The following is a 22,296-nucleotide window of genomic DNA, read 5'->3' as shown; positions in this document are numbered from 1 at the left end:
TGGTCACAGCAGCACCCCTGCCCCCCCTTCGGCTGTAATGAAAAACTGTTGCATCCACTTATTGAGAAACTTACCCCAATTTGGATTCTAATTGGAATCTAGTGTACTTTTAGTGTACGCTACTTTGTGTGCTTCTTCAGCCATATACTTCTTTACTAGTATCTGTTTACTCAGTCCCTTCCAGAAGGCTTTACCTCCAGTTGCTGTCAAACAGTAAACAAATTTTGCCTACCCCCCTCCGCACTGTTCCTTTCAGCCCAATAGGAGGAGCTGGGCAAACAGCCGCCGGTGCAGCCAGGAGCTCCGTGCGGTACAGACAACAAAGCCAGGTCTGTGGGGGAAAATCAAGCGTCAGAATGACTGGCAATGCTGGCAGCCGATAGCTGCGAATGGAAGGGAAACATACGGCTGCAAGCAGACACAGATAACAGTGCCACGGAAGAAATGTGGGGGCTGTGGTTGTCGATCCAGTGAATTACTCTAACAGCTGACATCAAGTATTATTTCCTATTTATTGGTCAAATCAATCCTGCAGGCCGGCTAGCTTGCCAGAAACAGCGAGCAATATGTTTCCATGTATTTCCCCAGACATTCAGTCTCTTTGCAGAATTTGAATGCTCAATCTTAAAGAGCCTACACACAAGCTATTATGATCGGTCTGCAAATAATCTGTGCGCAGAAGGCCTCAATAAATAAGCAATACTTACAGAGTAGTTGCAGAGCTACAGAATATGAGACGCTTCTTCAGCCTGAAAAAACACAAAAGCACAATGCATGCGTTACACAAGTGATGCAAGAGGTTTGTGTTAAAGTAAGAAAGCATACACTTCTTTACTAGGACGATAAACAATTTATGGTATATACTTAAAGATCCCCTCCAGACAAGACCATTTAAACCACTTTACTTTGAATTCAAATTTATCTCATTTTCCACTGATGTACATTAAAAAAACTAATCAATAAGCTACAGTTGTTTTAAGTATAATGTTTCCAACTCAAGTAGATTCTTCATTTTCCATGTAAGCGATGTGGCAGTTTCTATATCACTCTGCTGGAGCATAGTTGGCTTCCAGTTTAATTGTAGTGTCATATAATCATGCTGTGAGAACAGCCATAGGTATGAAAACATATCTGTGGCTGTTCCACATGCATTACCATGCACTTCTTTGAAATGGAGGACGATTTGAAATTCTGCTCACATGCCTAACATCCAAACGGAGAAACACGATGCAAAGGCTCTGCTGGCCTCTAGTGTCTGACTCAACAGCTTGCACTGTGCAGTCAGCGTTAACCACGTACTGTTTTACTGCAACTCTGATATACAGTGGTTTTAAAAAAAAAATGAAAGAGTATGAATTTTGGCTTACTTTTGAAGCAATTCGTGTCTGATGTATCGATCCGGAGCTCAACCGCTGACTTCATAGACATCGAACAGAGTCATTCTTAGATGAAAAACCTGATGAAAACAAACAAGTGGATCTTGGAGACATTCCCCTGGGATGGGAAACCTGTAATGAAATTTCCTATCTCCCGACTCTGTGCATTACTGATCTGACAAAAGCTTTTGTCGAAAGTACTTTGATGTCTAAACCTATGGAAAACAAGTCGGATGACAAATGTATGACTACACCTCAGCTGTGCAGTTTCAGAAAATCAAAACAAAACAGAAGCTTCACGTACAGCAGAATGGTGCTGTGATCTTACAGTGATGTGAGATTACAGAGAGGGAAAAACACATGATGGGAACAAAGCCCATTCAAAGGAAGCGTAAGTGCGCTTTTGCCAACGTGATCAATATGTTCCAGCTTGTTGTGCTCAGCCTGTGAATGATGCAGAAATGGAAATAACCTTTGTGAATATTTTATGCGAACGTAAGTGTGTCTTTTGCACACTACCGGGCCTCTCCTACATCAATAACGCAGCTTTTCATCTATTATACAGCGAGTCGATTTAAACAGAGGAATGTGAGCAAGCAGCTAGTCATTATTAATCCTGATTTATTTACTGAGCCTGGCTTTTCTGAACTGATATGAAAATGACAGAAACTACAAATGCAGCCATCAACTCTGTTTCAAAATACTGAGATAAAAGAAAGATTAACGTCGTGGACCCTTTTTTTGTGCATGTCAATATAATACAGTAAACAACTGATATTCAGGTTTCCTTGAAGACGTCTCCACAGATTTAGAAGTGGGAGATCAAAACAAAATTACTGTTTTGGTCTCAACTCTGGAGTCGAACTCCAGAAGAACTGGGCCACCTCCCAGTATGCAGTGTTGAGGAGTAGTGTGACCTACATGTAATACTACATTTTGCAGTATTTTTCTGGTAGTTCTACTTTCTTATGTTAAAAGCAGTTCAAGCAGAAATACTCTTGTATTTTTCGTGTTATTTATTTACTATGGAAGGAAGTATGGTGGCACAGTGGTTAGCACTGTTGCCTCACAGCAAGACGGTCCTGAGTTCAATTCCACCATCAAGCTGGGGTCTTTCTTTTTGAGTTTTTTCATGTTCTCCCTGTGTTTGCGTGGGTTCTCCCCAGGTACTCCAGCTTCCTCCCACAGTCCAAAGACATGCACTTAGTAGGGATAGGTTAATTGATAACTCTAAATTGCCCATAGGCGTGAATGCGGGAGTGAATGTCAGTGTGAATGGTTGTCTCTGTCTACGCGTTAGCCCTGCGACAGACTGGCGACCTGTCCAGGGTGTACCCTGCCTCTCGCCCTAAGACAGCTGGGATAGGCTCCAGCCCCCCCGCGACCCTGAAAAAGGATAAGCGGAAGCGAATGGATGGATAGAAGGAAAAAAGTGATAATAATGGTAGTAATGTAAAGGTAATGGCTCGCCTGGTAGCTCGCATTGCTGTTTCACAGAAAGTGGGTTCTGGGTCTGAATCCACGCCAATGTTGTCAATAAACAACATTTATTCATTTGCGTTACCTGGTCTCCTTGTCCTAGAGGAGTATTTTAAATTTTCAGAGACCCTTCAGTTCGGTGAAATTTAGTACTTTTGGTTAAGGTAAGAGTGGACTTGGCCAGAATGTTTGTCTACTTTCTGTCCCTGACATTTAGGTGATATTCTGCCAATACATAATCTGTTTATGGTCTGCTTTGGTGATTGCGTTCTTCTTTCCAGTGTTCTAAAAAGGTCCCTTTGCAATGGGGCATTATATGATTCAATCTGATCAGTGTTTGCGGTGCTGTTGTGAGACTGGACAGGGAGTTAGAGAGAGGGCAGTTAGTGTCAGCAATAATTTATGTAGGGGAGAGCTGGGAGGTTGTGTCTTGGAGGCTGGATTTAAGATGATTAAAATTTAAAATTGAGTTTCAGTGGGTCCCCTACCTACGGGCAGCAGGGTGTTGTGGTGGTTAGCACCGTCGCCTCACAGCAACAATGTCCTGGGTACAAATCCACCTGGCTGGGGCCTTTCTGTGTGGAGCATATTCTCTGCGTGGGTTCTCTGGCTTCCTCGCACAGTCCAAAGACATGAAGATAGTGTGGTTAGGTTAATTGGTGAGTCTTTGGTTGGTTATCTGTCTCTCTGTAATAACTCTATGACAGACTGGCAACCCCCCTCAATTAATTAGCTAAGCAGAAGAAAATGGATGGATATGGATCTACTGCTGCTCAGCAGGTATTTGTTGATGTTTGCCTGTGTACATGTAAAAATGTATCTGCAGAATTGTGCATGCAGACATGACTGAGTGGACCCCATACTTCACCAACATACAATGCAAAGGGCAGAATGAAACTATCAAATATTTTACTACTTAGAAGCCTTTCAGCTGTTGAGCTAAGATCAATTTTTCTCTTAATTACACAATCTAAAGACATTCATGGTTTTTGGACTTGCTATCACACATATCGGGAAACGTCTCTCTTGACTAGTCCTAAAACAAACTGATGATGTGTGCAGAGTGTACTATGCCTCTTACCCTGAGCCCGGTTCTGCTGGAGGTTTCTTCCTGTTAAAAGGGAGTTTTTTTCCGTCTCTCCGTGCTTGCACAACTGAATTACCCTATCAAAGCTAAGACAGGCTGCAGATAGTTTCACTGACACTGATGTTTTGATCATTTAAAATGAGAAAGGAGATTAAATCACAAGTCGTTTTCATTATAAACTGTTAGAACTTAGACTCTTTACACTTACACTGGGGAGATTATTCCATTTTCGGAATTGAATCAAATAAGACCTGAATATCTTAAACAAACAAAAAAGAAAGAAACACTTCAGTACAAGAACTGGTCTATTCAAATGACAGAGATGTGATTGGGATAATAATCTCACAAGATAAACTTTGGTATATCAAGCAGACTGACTTTATTTGTAACTTCCAACTTCCATTGTAATTAATCATCATTAATCATCACCGGGATCGCATCAGTTAACAGTGTTATTGCCGCCGTCTCTATTACCTTCACAGTCACCATCTGCTCAAATAATGAAATTACATTATCTTAAACAGGCCGGTGACAAACGCTTTAATCTGCTGTGATATTGACAATCTCATTATCAGTTACATAGTAAGTAGCTTAAATACTGAGGACATTTTGCTCGACGGTGCTTGAACAGAAAGCCCGGTCTCGGCTTCACACGTCACTGTGTAAGACAATAATGCGCTGTATGTGACATTATTGTTTCAAACCCATAGAGGCTGCATGTACATTACAACTACACTGTGGTGACAATCCGTTTGTTTGACATTCGATCACACGCAATCCAGCAGCATGAAATATTCAGCAGGAAAGGAAATGTGAACTGAAATGCGAAGTTAGCGCCAAGACAGCGAGAGAGCTTGCGTACAGGGCAGCGGCAAAGCGGACTAAATAACGTCAGGCGACACAGTCGACGTTTGCTGCGTCTTTAACCCGTATCAACACATTTTTAAACTCAGCCTGACTCTAATGTGACCTCAATCATACAATCAGCCTTTAACCAGACACTGTGTATCTGCAGGATAATTATATATTGCTTTAAACTTCAGAGGAGGACACGTAAATACAGCGAGACGACAGTGATGTGATTATATGCGTTTGAGCTTTTACACGCGACCATTTTTTGTGCTATTGATTATCGTCTTTCGTGTCGGAGCGGCAGACTGACTGCCTTAAGGTGGTGACACATCGTTGCATCAGCGACACACAGCTGCTCTTTATTGCAGTGCAAAAACAAAGGGCACGGATACTGTATCACCGCGGACACAGGGCTCGTTAGACGTATGCTTTTTCACGTTCCCAAAAGAGCGTGAACAGAACATTGCTGTTGTAATTGCTGTTATCAGGGAGACTTAATGCAACTCACGCTGTTGTGTTTGAGGTCAAAGGTCAAAATGCTTGTTAGTATGTATGAATGTTACAATTATTGTCTGTATACGCAGCAATTTCAGCTGCATTTCGACAGTCCAACATGTACAGAGTCAAAGAAATCCATTTGTGACACCTGGTCACACTTTTGTATTTGTTTAGCCAGCAAGGTATTTATGAAAATGAAGGCTCATCATGCAGCTGGAATCCACGTGACTTCAAGTCAAACCATTTAACTTTTTTTTTTAATTGTTTTTTACGGTGTTTGACAAACTTGGTATGACTACTCGACTCACCCCATGACCACGAGAAAAACAGTAACAGTATTGACAACAATACATCGGTCATAATTGCTAGAGCATTTTATAAGATATTCAAGTGGTGACGTTGGTGAAACGGTGGAAAATGAGAGCAGGATTTTGTGTCTGAGCGAAGAAAGAAAAGCGTGTATGAGAAAGGAAACCGTCGTGCATTCGACTGCTCTAAGAGGAGTGTTGAACACAGTCCAACTTCCTCCGTGTCGCTTTGTGTCGTGCAGCGCAAAACGGCCAGACGATAAGTTGTTTGTGTAGGTGAAATGGAAGCTAGGTCACAAAATGTTAAAAATGTCTTTGTTTAATAGTGTAGCGCCCACTGCTTGTGGTTATACGTTCAGAAAGCCGCTTAGCAACACATACAAGTCCAGCCAGAAGCAGGGGCATGAGCAATACTGCTCGGCAACACATTCAGTCACAGTTAAAGGAAAAGAATAAAATCAGCAGAGGCTGAGATGATTAAAGCACAATCAGATCAGACACAAGCGACGTCAACCAGTGATGTCACAGCATGTGCTTTAAAAATAAATAAATCAATTTAAAAAAAAAAAAGGAAAATCTGCAGCTAAACAAATCACCTGGTTTCACATCACCAGCTGGTGTGTACAGATGCTTAAGTCTCAAACCCACAAAGCATGGGACAGCAGCTGTTTTCTACACTGGGTCGCTGTTGGTGGTTTATCCCCATTAACCTTCATATATATAAGGCTCTGCTGCCATCTGGTGGATGAAAGTCACGTGCCAGGTTCTATCAGGCAAACCACCAAGTATTAAAAACATTCTAGGTGGATTTACGCGTGAACAGCACCTCAGCTATGAAACAATTAACAAACATTTGTAAGAAACAAAAATGTGCATGTTGATGATGAAGTTTAGTCGCTTCATGTAAATGTTTGCTTCTGCCCCACAGTCCACGAGCACAGATCACACTGTTGCACATTGTGTGGATCTGGTGAAGCCACCTGTGTGAGCTGTTAATGTGCATGTATATAAGCGCAGGCATTCTCTGTAAGTTTTTTACTTTTTTTTTGCTTTGGCATGTTGATGGATTTATGAAGAAAAGCTTTTGTTGTCCCAGGAACGCAGCAATTAACTGAAATCCTGAGCAGAAAACGTTGGCAACACAAAGGCAGCGTAGCAGGAAAGTTCCATGCTTTCAGTGTGTGTGTACGTGCGCGCATGTTTGTGTTTGGAGACTGCATGTGTGCGGTGATTATGGGTTTTGGGATGAATGCCACTCTAGTCTAAAACAAGCTGTAGTAATGGCCGCTTTACTGCTGTGACTAAACATGCAAGCGCGAGTGTGTGTTTGTGTAAGACATCATGGGCACAAAGATCTCTTGGCACACCTGAAGTGGCTGACACACTTTTGACACACTCAGAGATACTAAAACATGATATAAATATCCAGTAACAACAAGTATTAGTGTAATACACTTATTTAAGATGAACAAATGAGCAAATAAGACTTGTAAGCAAGTATAACTGCATCCAAACCACAACTTGAGGCTCATCAACCCAAGCTGACTGGGCCAGGAGCATTGTCAGTTTTACAAAAATAACAAAAATAATAATAAAAACCAGCAAAGATAAGTGTAAGCTTACAAAAGCATCTGGATCACTTAAACAACCTGAAAAACGTCTACAAATGTAGATGATATAAAAGTAGCAAATCACTGACTGAACTGACAGATTCAGGTTTTCAGTTAGAGCTCGTTACTTTTCACCGCGAAGATCAAAAACACATACTGAACAGTAGCCACGTTATTACAGTGAAACAAAAGTCCGAGAATTAGTGAGAACAATGCGATTATACAAATAAATGAACACAGGAGTGTGTTCGGTGCTTTTTCCAGTGCTTCTTTTTGTTTAGGGACATGAATGGAGTCAGTTTTATCCACAGGTCAATAGACTGAGATAATGACTGATTATGTAAAAATAATTGTCATTTTAATCTCACATTTTCAGCATTTTTCCACTTCTTCACTCCTCGACAGTTTTGCTTCCCCTCATTATTTGCGCCGATTCCCTCCCAAAAGCTACACAAGATCCAGTGTGTGTGAATGTGTGTCAGAGTGTGCGCGCATGTATGTGTCCCCTACGCCAAACCAGGTCAGCAGTCATGCTCCACTTTCTCTCTCCAGAAAGTTGCGATGAGAGAACTTTTCCCCGTTGTCTCTGCTCGATCCACATCCGTGTCTGCGTGCGGTAAACGTGTCCGTTTACTGCCATCGCTCGCAAAGTTGATCCAGCATTGTTTCTGCCTCGTGGCTCTTTACTCGGCTCTTTCCGTGTGCTTTTCATTCCCTTGTGAACAGGAAGCAGAGAGAGAGAGAACGAGGGAGACGCTTCCGACATCAGATAGTGGCTGGAGTGACCTCTGAAGGGCGCTATGCAGGAAAGGTCAACAAATGTTCATCGAACTACTTTAGCATGTTTAGTGTGCTTTGGAAAGTATCAGCATCAAAGCACTGAAGGTTTCACTGTCTGTGCCGATTGCCTCTCCTGGGCTGAGACGTGACAACGCAGGAAGTAGGACACAGCTATCCATGCCCTTGTCTACATACGTCTAAAATATCTGAATCGGTGCAGATTGTTCATCGATCGCTACTTTTTGGCACTGCGTTTTGCAACGATAGCCATATTTGCTACACAGCTATTAGTAGCTAACATGCATCTCTATGCCAGCAAACGTTTACACATTTTATGCTGAGGCGATGTTTTTCAGAGAGCACTGTTTCTTATTTGCAGATGATTCTCAGAGAGTAGGAGGTAGCAGAGTTAGGGCCACAGTTCTTTCACAGGGCTGATAATGACAGATCGTTAGTGGGAGTTAACCTCATACTGTATTTCCTCATTCGCAATTTTGTTGTCTGTGCGATAAAAAAGGAAGCAATTAAATCTCTGATTGCTGCTTACTGTAAGTGTTACTTCCCATGCAGTCCAATCTTATGGACATAAATGAGATAAAGAGGTCATTTTCCATGCCTAACTACATGTAGTACTACATAGTATATTGATAAGGAGGAGGGTTTTGGGGTTATTGCATTTTCTTAGTAGCATGCAGGCCTATCTTTGGGAACAAATGTGTTAATCTATAGCACAACTACACTGGCATCACTGGGGAAATTTAAAGCTCATGTGAGAATCAAACCTTTCAGCTGTTACTTTTTCGGTGAAGTCACTTATATCACGGTGCCCACATAATTTGCTTTTTCCCCTTTCAAATGCACAGGCGTAAAGGTCACAATAACGTTACACAAGTGGGGGGAAAATCCAGTTTATAAAATATGGTCACTGAGAGGAAACCTCAGCCTCGGGGAGATGTGATATGTGAAAATGCGATCTCGTCGCCTACAGGAGCGAGGAGGGTGTCATATATCAACCGCTTGAAAAAAAAAATAAAAGGAGGAGCAGAAGGATGGAGTGGGGTGAGAGGATGGGGGAGTTCACTGTGTTAATGCAACATTTGCTTCTTCCAAATATATGATGCTCCTCACTAGTTTTTTAGCAATAGAAAGAAGAAAGACAGGACATGTGATAAAATGGACAGAGGGGAGAAGACGGGCAGGGCAGCGCTGAGAAGTAGAGGAAGCGACTGCTCTACTTTTATGGAGTTTTTTTCCTATCGGCTCTATAACAGTAATGGATAGAGTGGTGGGGAAGCTAATGGTGAAATAAGACGTAATACAGCATGACGAGACGGGGAGGAAATCAATGCTTCTCCTCTTTTATTGTTACTGCCTTCTGTTAGAGGTGCCGTGTGAGGTCATAACGGTGAATCTGACTGAATCTTCTCACCTGTTCGAATGATATTTGGATTTCCTGATTAGATTCAAGGTCAGGATTGTTGTTCAGAGGTTGTTGTGTCTGTGATCAGTCCTACATCTCCCCCCCCCCCCCCCCCCCCCCCTCCTCCTTTTGTGATTATCTTTTGGATAATTTTATTTTCTAGCTTTTAAGAATCTGTCAAATGGAAAAATGAGATTTAGGGTAATCTGGTCTGTGTCCATTTTGGATTCTTCTTAGCCTGCGTGTCCTGCATGCTGATGTCTTTTGCTCTACTTTACTACGCTGTATTTTACATGACCTATTTATTCCCACATCTGAATTATTTATAACCTCTTATCAATTTTGATTCTTTAAATTGGCCCGATTCTCAGTTCCTCTCTCTATATATTATTCTTTAAATTCCCTTTTTGTAGTCTTTCATTTGTGTTAAAGAAAGATTAGACAACAACAAACTCCACTACCTCTCAGCTGGTTTGGTGTCTCTCCACTGCCTCTCCAAGCTGCTATCTTTAGACTTGTTACCCCTCCCACTCCTGCTCCGATATAGCTGAAGATAGACATTTCTAACTTTGCAGTCTTCCAAATTATCCAATCCGTCACCTAAAATTGCAAAGATTTTCTTGCCCTTGCTCCTTGTCTTAGACTCTATCTCACCTCGCTGCTGCACTCTCTATCAGCTCTCTTCTTCTGATCTAGTGGGTTTACTGACTTTTTACAGTATGCACTGTATTTGTCATATCTCCTTCGTTTGCTTTCCCAGTTCCTCTGACAGTATCTTCTCTTTTCCCTACATCTCTCCTGTTTTGTCTTTCTTACCTCTCTCACTGTGTTCTGTCTGAATCCTTTCTTCTCTCTATGCATCCTTCCTCTCTTCTTTCATCTCCCTCAGCCTGTGCCTGTACATTCTCGCTCTCAGTGTTTTTATTTTTCTCTTCATCACATGTCGTCTCCGGCATGGCAGCTCTCCTCGCCGTGTATAATGAGGACGGGGAAGAAGAACGCATCCTGATAGGATGGAGGCCGATCCCTCTCACCCTCTCTCGCCTCTCCTCCCCCTGCGTTGTCTTGCTCTGCCTCCTCATCCCTCTCTCTCCTTCCTCTTCCTCTATCTTCCCTCCTCCTCTGCTCCTGCTCTTCTTCCTCGTCATCGTCACCTTCCCCTTCAAGCACTCCTCTGGTCTCCTCGTTGTTCTGTCTTGAACCTAACCCAAGGAATCCTCCACCACCTCCACCCCCTCCACCACTTACCCCTCCTCCTCCTCCATCTTCCCTACTTCCTCCCAGCCCACCCCCCATGCTTCTTGAATGAAACAGGCTGTTCTGGCGACCACCTCCAAGTCTCCCGAGAGAGAACCCGCTCCGACTGAGCACCAGTCTCCCTCCCATACCCCCACCTCCTTGCCCTGCTGCTCTGATCCCTGCCACTGTAGCGTTCAGGAGGGCTGTGGTTCCCATTGAAGCCCTTAGCCTGGATGGAAGACTGGCACTCGATGTGGTCCGCCGGCATCGGGGGCAGCTCTGAAGGAGGTAAGCCGAGTTGAACACCACAGGCAAAGCCAGAGGAGGGGGGTTGGTCCCCTGGCTGGGAGTGATGCCTTGAGGCCCAGAGATAGGTGTGGAGGCTGTAGGGTTTGTCCCCCCACTCGTTTCTAAGTCCATAAGGAGGGCTTCAGAGTAGCTCGGGACCATCTGTTGGTTACAGCGAATGTGCCACTCCAATTCTGTCATGTCCACCGTGTTGACACGAGAGATGGCTCTGTAGCTTGTCCCATTCACACCAATGCCAATCGAAATTCCTCCTGGGTGGATTCCATTCTCAGTCCCTCCTTCAACGCCGTCCCCTCTTCCACCTCCGCCTGGCCCTCCTCCACCGACTCCCCCAACGGTATCCTCGTCCTCCCCGAACAGCTTCTCCACGTGGTAGTGGACATACGCTGTGCGGTATTCCGACACAACTCGCAGCGGCCACGACAGGAGGAAAGCTGAAGCCAGCCAGAACACCTTGTGCCTGGAGAACCACGGCTGGTGAGCCGGATCGGAGAATGCTAGGATGTGTTCGCGGAAATCCACGTTTTTAAGGTGCATTCCCTCCCTGGCCTCCATGTAGTCATCAAGCCCCTCGTTCTCCCCAAAGAAGCGTGCTCGCTTGCAATTACAGAGAAAAAAATCAAAAAGTAAAACACTGTATAAGATTTAATGCTAAATTATTACCAATATTTAAGAAATTTACTGATTCAAATGCTTCGTATTTTTGATTTAAAATGAAAATGGACATTTGTTTAAGCTTAAAAAAAATAAAGAACAAAATGAATCGCATTCATTGATCCCTCACATCTTACCTGGGTGAGGTAGGCAGCTTCGGCACGTGCACTTGAAAAGCTAAAGAACACAAAAATGAGTCACTATCTATTTCACCTTAAAAAGAAGGTAAACCTTTTAACAATCAAAGTCATACAGGTTTAAATTTGATGTCTCGCTGATACCTGAAACACTTTGTGAAACGCAGGCGAACAGCAGGGTGTTGCTGCAGGTCCAACAGCTCCTTTGACACGTCTTTGACACCATAGCGGGCGTAGTCAAACTCAGAACTTGAGGCATGAGTGTTCACCCGCTCATGGTAGACCTGAAGAAGAAAAAAGCAGGGCACGGACAAAGAGGTCGAATAATGATGAAGAAAAAAGGAGAGGAGGAAGGAAAGCAGGATGTGTGATACTAGAGGGACATTTTTATTTTCAAAATATGTTCCAGCACGAATAAAACTCAGCTGTATGGAATTTTTTGCCTTCTGTGAACAGCTGTTTGTCACAGCTCAACAACATTCACTATATCAAAAGCAGTCAGGATAACAGGAAGGGTGAAACGTGAGTGTGTAGAACCAGAAAAGTGTCCTCACCTGTGTGGTCGTATATGCATCTCCATTGCGGTATCTTGTCACCTGTCTGGTCCTCCTCACGTAGTGATAGCTGATGGCCTTCCACCAAATACAGGGTGTGGCCTGCTGAAGTCTCTGCACACGCTCGTATACTTCCTGTGTAAAACAATGAGGTAAAACAAGGCTGCTTTAAAACATGTCACAATGTTTTACACTTTCTACAACCAACTTGCTGCCTGATGTGTTAAAAACGAGATAAAGACATAACATTGCCTAAAACGTGCAATCACAGCAGAAGCAGAAAGAGTTGTTTTACTATCTGCATACAGTTTAAAGCTGTGCAGGCTGGTGATGGTTTGGTTATTGTGGGATTATTTTTGTCCTTCTATCGTTTCCTTCTTAGTAGAGACAGACAAACAGCTCTACGTTTGGAGACAGACAAAGGACAGGCCAGAACAAACCAAAAAACAGCAAAACCCTCGGTCAGCTAATTTCCACATGTAGGGAAGGAAGCTGTATAATGACGCTCCTCATGAAATATTACAAATTTAATTCAGGCTTCCTTGAAGTGAGGATTTTCTTTTTTTAATCATTATTTTTACTGGTTTAACCATTTTAAGGATTCCAGACACAAAAAACAATCACTAAGTGAACAGATTTGTTTTTTTAATAACAGGTCTTTCTAGATTTCTCTTTCAGCGTCTTTCTGTTTCGTGCTGGAATCACCTCACTCGAGCCCATTACACCCACCTTCAAAATACAGGCTATAACTTTGACACATACCTGGAATTCAGCATGAGCCAACATGGCCGTCTTGGAGAAGCAGTGCCAACACTCCACCAGGTAAACCACATACAGCATGGCCAGGAAGGCCAGTGGGATGTACACGTAACCACTAGAACACGGACTTTCCAAATGCTGGATGTAATAGGCCGCCGAGGTGCCGTCAGCAGATACGGAGGAGGAGCCCAGAACGGGTACGCGACAGAGAGCGCACCAGGCCAGCGTGGCAAAACAGCCGTACATGAGGAGGGTCAGGAGGAGGCACTTCCAGTGGGACTCCCGACAAAGGGAAGAGGCCAGAGACTGTTGGACTGGCCGTTGCTGTGGAGGCACAGAGAGGAAAAAAACAGCTGAGCCACAAGACTACACACATTGGCAGCCACGAGAGTGATAAACAACGCAACATGCCTCTAAATATGCCTCATTAATAAAGCCAGACAGGTGACAATCAATGCTGCTGAACACAAAATGTTTGTAAAGGACGCAACACAGGTTTTCTGTACCTGCTGAGGTTTTAATAACCACATTCTTCCTGTTTGGTAAACAGTGTCACATTACAGAGAAAGTGTGTAAGCTGAGGTCTTCACCAAAGGAATGCATTACGCTGCCCCACTCCCATCACAGGATAAGTGCTGCATATTAGGAACACACACACACTGCTTATGCCACTCTCTAAGTGCACACAGCCTGACTTGCACTGTGGAGACATCATATTACAGCGCACTCAAACACACACATATACGTACGCACACACATTTGAGATATACAGACATAGATGGTCTAATGCGCCTCATTCTTTTCAGTCTTGCTATCTCTATCCATACTCACGCCAGCATGCACGTTTCTCAGCACTGTAATGCAGCCAGCGGAGAGTATGTGAATAATTTAGATGAGAACGATGCTTCTAGACGGTTCTCTAGCCAACTGACTCCGCTCCAACATCAGGAGCATATCAGCATTGCTGCAGTTTGTGTGTGTGTGAATGAAGGACAGAAAGACAGACTGCTTGTGCCAAAAGGAAAAAAAAACAAACATACCTCATTTTTATGCATACCTCATAAAAACGTGATGAGAAAGGAACACATTTAACACACACCTGAACTGTTTCATGTGACAAAGGGTGCTTATTTGTGTCTGCGTTGATGTCTCCCCTGTGGTGAAGGCGACAAGGCGAAAGAGCAACAAAGCAGATGACGAAAAGAAGGAAAAAAAAGATGGGATGACACCATTGTCCTTTCCTCCTCTCAGTCAAGTCTGCTCGTCCTGTCAGCACATCACGCCCTCCATTTATCTCACACACTGGCCCCTCTCCTCCCTCCTTCTACAGTATATCACTCACACACACACTCTCATATCCTTCACTTTCTCCCTGCGCACCACAACAGAGCCTCAATTTGCTATTTGCTATATTTGCTAGCAGATCTTGGTGGATGCACAGCACACAAACACGCACAAATGTGCACCCATGATTTCAGAGGACATTTGCGCGTCTTGCCTGAAACATATACCAATGTTACTGCAAATCTTACCTTATCCTCAGCTGATAATATGTCTGTACCTTAACCTTTAATGATTTACTTTTTGTGTCTATACGTGACTGTGCAAACAGACTCAGGCTCACATTAACTGTACACACACACACAGACATTTTTCACTACTGTACGTCAAGGGCGAGCAGTGAAAGGCAGAGAGAAGGGCATCTACACTCCACCAGTCTGTTATCACTCTGCAAAAGCTGCCAAAAAGCATCCAAGTGCAGGCCTTAAGATTCTAAAAATAGGTTTGCTGCCTTTAAGAAAATGAAAATGATCCGTGGTACCAACTTCATATCATATTTAATGCTTCTCGTATTCACATCTTCTTTCATTTGTTTATTCTTATGCAATCTCTTTTTCCTCCTCCTCCCCCAAATCTACTCCCCGAGCTCCTAAGCATTTTGTACCCACCAATCAGAACTTTTACCTCGCCTCACTCTGTCCTCGCCTGCCAACCCCACCCTCCATGTCTCCTCTGTTACATCCTCTTTCAAAGTCTGTCTCTAAGTGGATTGATTGGGCTAAGAGTGTAGCGTAGGGGGAGGGGATGAGGAGTGTGAGGGGAGACAGAGAAACGGTCATGAACTTTGCAAGTATGAAAGGAAGCTAAATAAGAAGAGGAGGATGAGGAGAGAGGGAGAGAAGCTAAAGAGCCAGCAGCAGTGACAGAGTGCACCTCTCTCCAGAGAACTCCACTGCCAAAATCCATCCTTTTCCACCGTCTCCCTCCCTCTTGTGCCCTTATTTTGTCCTTCTGGCACCAAACCTCTTTTGTCGTTTACCTATTACCCAAAAGAAGAAGAAAATACTCCAGCAGTACCAAAAAAAATGTGTCAAGCATTTTCAACAAGAATCTGCAGCCGTGATGCCAGTGTGGGTACAATCAGCCCAAGACAGGAGTCAGATTATTCCTGTAAGCACTTATCCCAGTCAGCTTTTGTCAGTATGAGCCATTCTCTGTCCCACAGGTGAAGAAACCTGAGTGCCAGAGCTTTAGCACGACTTAGTGAGCATAGTCAAATAAACCAGTGCCGTAAGTCACCACACAAATTCCAGTGAAAGATGAAACATCAGAGCACTCTGTCAACCATCAACTCTGCATGACGCCAGCTATTTACAGTAATGGGAATTATACACCATATATGGGACTGAGAGGCCATTTTAATTATTACACAGCCACTAATGGAGGGTCAAATTCCAAATCCAGCAACAATGCACACAAGTAGTTGTCTTCAGAAAACTGAAAGTCTTTAGTGGAGTAGAAGTAACTTCAAAGGAGGAAAAGCTCCTACTAACACCTCCTTAGTAATTATTATTCTACCAGGATATTTGAGCCTACAACAAATTAAAAAAAAAAAAACCAGAGTGTGCAACTATGTGGACCAGAAAATCTTTTTAGGTGAGGCAAAGGATTGCTGAAAGAACTGATTTAGAAAAAACAAACAAAGATTTTGTACTACAAAAATAGCAAAAAAGAAAACTTTACTGAAAACCAAAAAAGCTTTAATACTAAAAACAGTAATACTAGCAGGGGATTTGGAAGGCTATTGTCAATATTCAGCCCAATTCATGAATAATTATCAGCAGCAGAAACCAGGCGTGTTGCATTTGTGGGTCCTTAATTATTGTTGACTTATTATTCTCATCGTAACCATGTGACAGCTTAAAACGACAGCTTGACAACTTAGGTGAGATTTACAGCATGAACGGGAGCCACAGCTCAGTGTCCTCTGAAAGCATGCAGATTCAGTCATAGACTGTAGGTAAAAGATGGTCTGAGATTGCAGGTCTAAAAGCTGAAGCAAAATTGAGTATTTTGGTCTAAATAACCCAAAATGTGATGTCCACACATGTGGACGCCACGTCCTAGGAGGTTAAAGAGGTCAAGTCAGAAAGCTGTTATACACCTTTTCGCAGTCACAGCTACGGAAAGGTACATCCAACATTTATACTGTATTTGTTTGCAAAAAGACCTCAAGTTGTCCAGAAGTCTGTGGAGAACGAACTAGGGCTGCCACGATTGCGTCGACTATTAAAAACGTCGACGACTGATTTAATAGTCGACGCGTCGTTTGAAGCTTTGTAAGATCACAAAAGACGCAGGAATAAGTACCGGTAGTAGGATTTAAGAGTGTAATAACGGACTGAAACAGAAGATGGCAGCACTGCATGTACAAGGATGCCAGCTGCCGTTAAACCCCGAAGAAGAAGAAACGGTGTCCCATATTTCATAGTGCAGCCTAGCGTAGTTTTCAATGATGGCGGCCGCTAGTTAGTTTTAATATTACTCTTATTATTCTTTCTGGGTCACAAAATAAAGTTTAACATATTTTCAGGTGAGAATGTAGCTGTGTAAACCTCAAATATCTGCTCGGTTTATCAAGATACCACATATTTTTAAAAGCGCTCCGACGTTTTCGGAGATGTCTGTTTCACCGAAACAATCTGCAAATGTCATTAAAATTTAATAAACTATCATCTTGTCGTTATTTTTAGTTAGCACATACCTTAAACACTTCAAGCTGTAAGCTAATGATAGTTATATAAGAGCAGATGCTGCTGGTGCAATAAGCTGTAGTTTTACGTCCAATGGATGCATGATCTGATTAGTCGACTAATCGCAAAAATAATCGGTGACTAGTCAAAATAATCGTTTGTGGCAGCCCTAGAACGAACAATGATCTATGACATCAGTAAACGCTTTCTTTGCTACTGAATGAACACAATCAGATGTTGTATTCACTGCAGAGTAAGGTTAACTATGTTGAATAGACTCCACTAACTTTTAGCAACGCTGATCTTTCATATATCATCTTCAGAGGAATGTTTTTTGTTTGTTTACTTAACACTGATCTGTGAATCGTTCAGGCATAAAAAGGCACCTAACTCAAAAGATGAACCAGTGTTGTGTCTACACTAAAACAAACAACAGTATTGAACAGTATCTGAAATTAACGTTAAGAAACAAGAGAAAAAGTCTAGCAAAGACCTGACACAGGACCTGAGAGAGGCTGAACCTTCAGTTGATCCATCTGCTGTACACTGAAGCCTCATCAGAAACAGTCTCAGTGGACGGGTGGCTGTCAGGAAGTCATTTTTAATGAAGGGAAATGGAGCAGAGGCTGAGGTATACCAAATTACACAAGAAATGGACTGGATATCTGTGACAACAGGACATATGGAGTGATGAATCCAAATGTGAAGATGCTGGTTCAAATAGTTTTCACGTATGTATGGATGGAGAAGGTCAGAGGAGTTACACTGTGGGCGTCTACAGCCCTTTGTAAAACACAGTTTGGCTCTGTCATGGTTTGGAGCTGCTTTCAGCCACTGGTGTTGGAGATCTTGTCAAAATTGATGGAATTACAAAGGCAGAAAAGTGCCAACAGATTTTCATCTTAGTCTGAGAGAGTCATTGTGTTGACCCCACTAAAATATTTACTTTCACGCTTGTTCAAATTGTACAAATCTGTTTTCCCTTACATACTGCAAGAAATGAGGGGTGACTCAAGACTTTTGCCCACCACCTACCTCCTGAAGGACTGACCAACAATCAACACTTTTGTCTATAAAAACAACTCTGGCTGTGATCCTGTGTCTGTTAAAGCTGCCTCTGTAGGCTGCAACAGATCAAAGTGAAATCTCAGTTTCCTTGACACCATTATGCAAAGAAATCTATATAGCCCAGCCTGGAGGGTGTCATCTTTCCTATTTCATACTGAAAGTCTGAACTGCTCTCCTTAGAAGCTCTTTTGAAGAGGGCGAGTGGCTCTGACACGACATATTCTGTTGCATTAATGGCATCGTTTCAGGGTTAAATATGCATAAAACATACTACTTGACAAAGTTTTGCTGGGCTCAAAACGCAGACACTTTGACACAATCTACATTCGAGAAGCATCCCGAGCACCCACAATGACTGCAGATGGCTGTTTTTTTATATCTTGGACCAGCTTGATCTGTGAACAAGATTTTAAAGAAGTAATTTTGAACATCCTGAGCAAACATCCGATACATCCTGCTTCTACTAACTAAAACACTCACAGGCCTTTCCCCGTTAACCGTGTTTGTGCGCTTCGCACGAAAGGATCGTACAACCCTCTCTCCGTATTAAGGTGTCTAATAGAAAACGTGTGCTGCTCTCCCGTTCTTCCGTGCTTCAGCTCATACTGATTCAGCTGGTTAGGTGTGACTGGAGCAGCTATAATTAGCAATCCTAGCGTGTGGGTGGCAAATGAAGTGAGGGAGCGAAGAAAGGAAAATGTGCTGCTGATGCTTATAGTGCTCTGCTAAAAATTATGTCATTTCAACACAACTGGAGGGAGTCATTTGGAGATGTCAGGTTTCTACTAACTGTTCGGTGGCAGCAAACAAATTATTACCACTTGATGTGGCAGCAGTGTGTCATCATACACTCATAACGCTATCATCATTATTGCTCCGTGTTGGAGTGTGCTCAGTGGAGACTACAGACCAAACAATGACATCTCCTATTCATAAATTAAATATCAGTGAAGGCAGAGGTTGGCCTATACGTGAGCCTGAATCCATGTTAGTTACAATACTGTAGATCCGAATGGTGGATGCTAAAAGTTTTCACAGAAACCTCTCAGTATAAGTCTAGTCTCCATCTGTATGTAGAAGGTCATTGCTTGCTAATATATAACTGTTATTGTAGCAAATGACAACAACAGTATCAACAAGATACTATCACAGGCATGAAGAAATAAAGAAAAATCATGTTTAATATCAAACATAATGACTGAATACAAACATTCAAACAAAGAATTGAGAGCATTGCTTGTGTGTTAATTTTAGAAAAAGCTATTCTTGTTTGTCTCTCAGCGAGTTGTAACGTTTCTCTTTGTCGAGTCAGGTTTTGTGGCTGTTGACACATTTAGTTTCTATTCTTGTTAAGTTTACATGCTTTTTTCAGCTCCTCTGGCTCTTTTCACATGACAGTTTTCCCTCGCCCTCCTGATGATGAGCGGCGTCTCATGTGGTGGAATGTAGTTTTCATGATTCGCGAGTGAAACTTAGAAGGAAATTAGAAACGCCTGCTTTGATGTGACGAACCTTCCCGCTAATGGAAATATGGCACGAGTGTTTGTATGTATGGAAGAGTATGAGCTACAATTTTAAATCTTAATCATTCAATTCTGCTTCATTTGTAGCAATGCCTGCATAAGAGTGCATACATGTATGCATTCCCATGTGGCGCAAAGTGAATGCAATTGAGGGAAATATGAGTGTGGAAACGCTTGAGTGGGAGAGTCGAGTACGATGGGGGATAGGAGGACGAGGCTGTAAACTCCACTGGGCAAAAAAACAGGAAGGAAACCAGGAGGGGAAGATGAAAAGAGTAATGGAGGCAGAGAAGAGATGCAGGTTGAAATCATTGCATTACACTGCACTGTCTGCACTGCAGGAACGGATACAGACAGAGGACTGTAAGTGAAAGGTATCTTTTAACAGGCGTTCCTAGTCCACACATTACATCCATTGGTTTATGAATTATCACTTCTCAGGTGCCAAACGCTTAATTTATCTCTTATTTTCAGTTTTATTAGTCCTTATTTGTAAGTACTGTGTATTTCAAAGTATTTGGACAATTAATACACTTACTCTGCTTGCCACCCAGCCAAGGTATTTAAAGCCCAATAAAACCAAAGTAGTCTTTTAATGGACTACTCACTTGAGAGATGAATGACGTGCCTCTCATTTTCTCTTCAGTTAATCTGTCACTGCAATTTTTATTTGAATGTTTCCAGATATGTAATTCAAATAAGCAAAAAAGGGCTTTTATTTAATGGACAACTAACATAATAGTAGCAGCCTTATAGCATTCATACATGTGACCAAGAGGCTTGCCATAAGACTGGGAGCCTTGTACTGCCTCACCTGACCACCAAGTGTGACACAAGCATATTGCCACTGGCAGGCTGCTTGCATTACAACACACCCCACCTTTGTCTTCAAATCGTTCAGTGGGAATGCGTTAGTAGCCTCTGTCACGCTAGTAAACTTGTCATAAACTCCACTGGTAAATTACATTAATAATATTATTATATTTTTTTCATGATAAAGTGCGTTTAAGTGGATGATGCTGATTGTTCTAAGTCTGGTAATATAGTAATCACACAGTGATTCAAGGCAAGATGTAAACATAAACATTTGAGCCCTGTGTGAGGACTTTCAGCAGCAGGAGGCAGGCTTCAGTAGTTAGGGATGTGTGTAATAAGGACAAGGATATCTGCTAATGAGCTTTGTATGTGTTCGTAAAATTAGCTGAAAATCAGAAGAAAACACACTGCTGAGTAGGTACACTGTAACATATTGTAACTCCCGGGGTGAAAATCCTGACATACTGCTAGGGTTTTCCGTGATTTCACATTACGTGTCCTTGTGTAATTCTGGCTGTAAGGTGGGTGTGTGGCTAAACTGTGATGTCACCCTCTTGCATCTCTGTGGTGACAGCTGGCAGGTAGACGTGGTCTACTATACAGAAAAGACCATCCATCCCAAGAGTAACACATCACGCAGCCCTGTCAGACATATCGCATCAATACTAAGCCCCCTACCACCCCTATCTGTTTACTAAAGCCACAGCCTGATCTCCATTCACACTAAACCAAGCTCCTCCGTGTCCTTGCGTGAGGCATCACGGAGGAAACAACGGCAAAGACATGTTTTGTCAATGAAAGAGCACACTGATAAGCGTATAAAAGCATGTACTATACATGGAGACGGCAGGCTGTTTGGGACACAGAAATTGTGTCATTGATAGTTCTTCTGTGAGCGAAAACACATCCACCTTTAGGTAAACTGGACCCTTGTTTGAAATGTAAACCCCAAGGAGACAGGAAAAAATGTCCTTACCTGCTCTCTTCCCGACCCTTCCTCCAAAATGGGCTCTTCTGCGGCGGCCGTCTCCTCCTCCGTCTGCATTTTCTTTCCTGCCACTCCTTCCCTTCCTCAGAACGGGGCACAGGCAGCTCCCTCCCCGGTAACCTCCGAAGGCAGGGACCTCCCCGGCGGAGCAGGGAGCTCGGTCACCCCATCCGCCGCAAGTCGGTATATAATTTCACGATGGCGGGGCCTGCGGCAAATAGGCATCATCTACTCCTGGTTTATAGGTAGCCCCTGCCTCCTGTCCGCATCCTCTCGCGCTGGCCCCGCTTACTGCTTTGGTTCCACCTGCTCCATCCTCCGGCTCCGCGCTCACAGAAAGACGGCACGAAGCAGCCAAAGTCAAAGCCCCGTCACCCTCCGTAACAACCGTCTCCGCTGACGCCACCTCCAGTGATGCTCGAGCCACACAAGCGTGTGTATGTGCACGTGGGAGCGCGTGACCGACAGCGCAAGGGGGTGGGGGGGCAACCGGAGTCAAGGATTTCTCCAGCTACACCCCACCGATTTTTAGAATTTTTGCGCAAAGGTGAAGAGGAGAAACGGGCAGCATCGAAGTACGGCAACCAAAACACGAATGTCCGTCTCCGTTTAACTTTATTCGGTCGTGTTTGCACCTTGCTCTGGGTCCCCATTGACGTCATATACCAACAACCCCGCCCCATCTATTCACCTGATCACGTGCACCAGCGCGAGTCTCCCCCGTAGAGCTAGACACGCGCCCACACTCAGGAGGCACGGCTCTAACTCGTACAGTACGAGCCAAATTACATTAGGTAGCGCAGGT

At 43.2% G+C, this 22,296-nt stretch overlaps 1 protein-coding gene and 1 long non-coding RNA gene across 2 annotated transcripts; both read right to left on the bottom strand.

Annotated features, from left to right (window-relative positions):
* Positions 1–238: 238 nt before the first annotated feature.
* Positions 239–3,455, bottom strand: LOC146675190 (uncharacterized). The gene is made up of 4 exons (XR_014910688.1): positions 3,344–3,455; positions 1,368–1,456; positions 708–749; positions 239–331 (listed from the first exon to the last, which is right to left on the bottom strand). It is a non-coding gene; the product is annotated as an uncharacterized LOC146675190 (long non-coding RNA).
* An 836-nt stretch (positions 3,456–4,291) lies between these two features.
* LOC146675189 (transmembrane protein 151A) lies at positions 4,292–22,131 on the bottom strand. Its single transcript, XM_085400303.1, has 6 exons — positions 21,480–22,131; positions 13,066–13,386; positions 12,304–12,438; positions 11,894–12,033; positions 11,750–11,789; positions 4,292–11,555 (listed from the first exon to the last, which is right to left on the bottom strand). The coding sequence occupies exons 1-6, from the start codon at positions 21,546–21,548 to the stop codon at positions 10,347–10,349; spliced, it is 1,914 nt and encodes a 637-aa protein (XP_085256429.1). The 5' UTR covers positions 21,549–22,131; the 3' UTR covers positions 4,292–10,346.
* Between the last annotated feature and the right edge of the window lie 165 nt (positions 22,132–22,296).

This window comes from Rhamphochromis longiceps, linkage group LG3 (genome assembly GCF_057381845.1).
Source record: "Rhamphochromis longiceps isolate RC_006_pf linkage group LG3, R_longiceps_female_GT1.1, whole genome shotgun sequence".
In the NCBI taxonomy this organism is placed as follows: domain Eukaryota; kingdom Metazoa; phylum Chordata; class Actinopteri; order Cichliformes; family Cichlidae; genus Rhamphochromis; species Rhamphochromis longiceps.
Note: the sequence above shows the minus strand (reverse complement) of the source record. Positions and strands in the feature narration are given on the sequence as shown.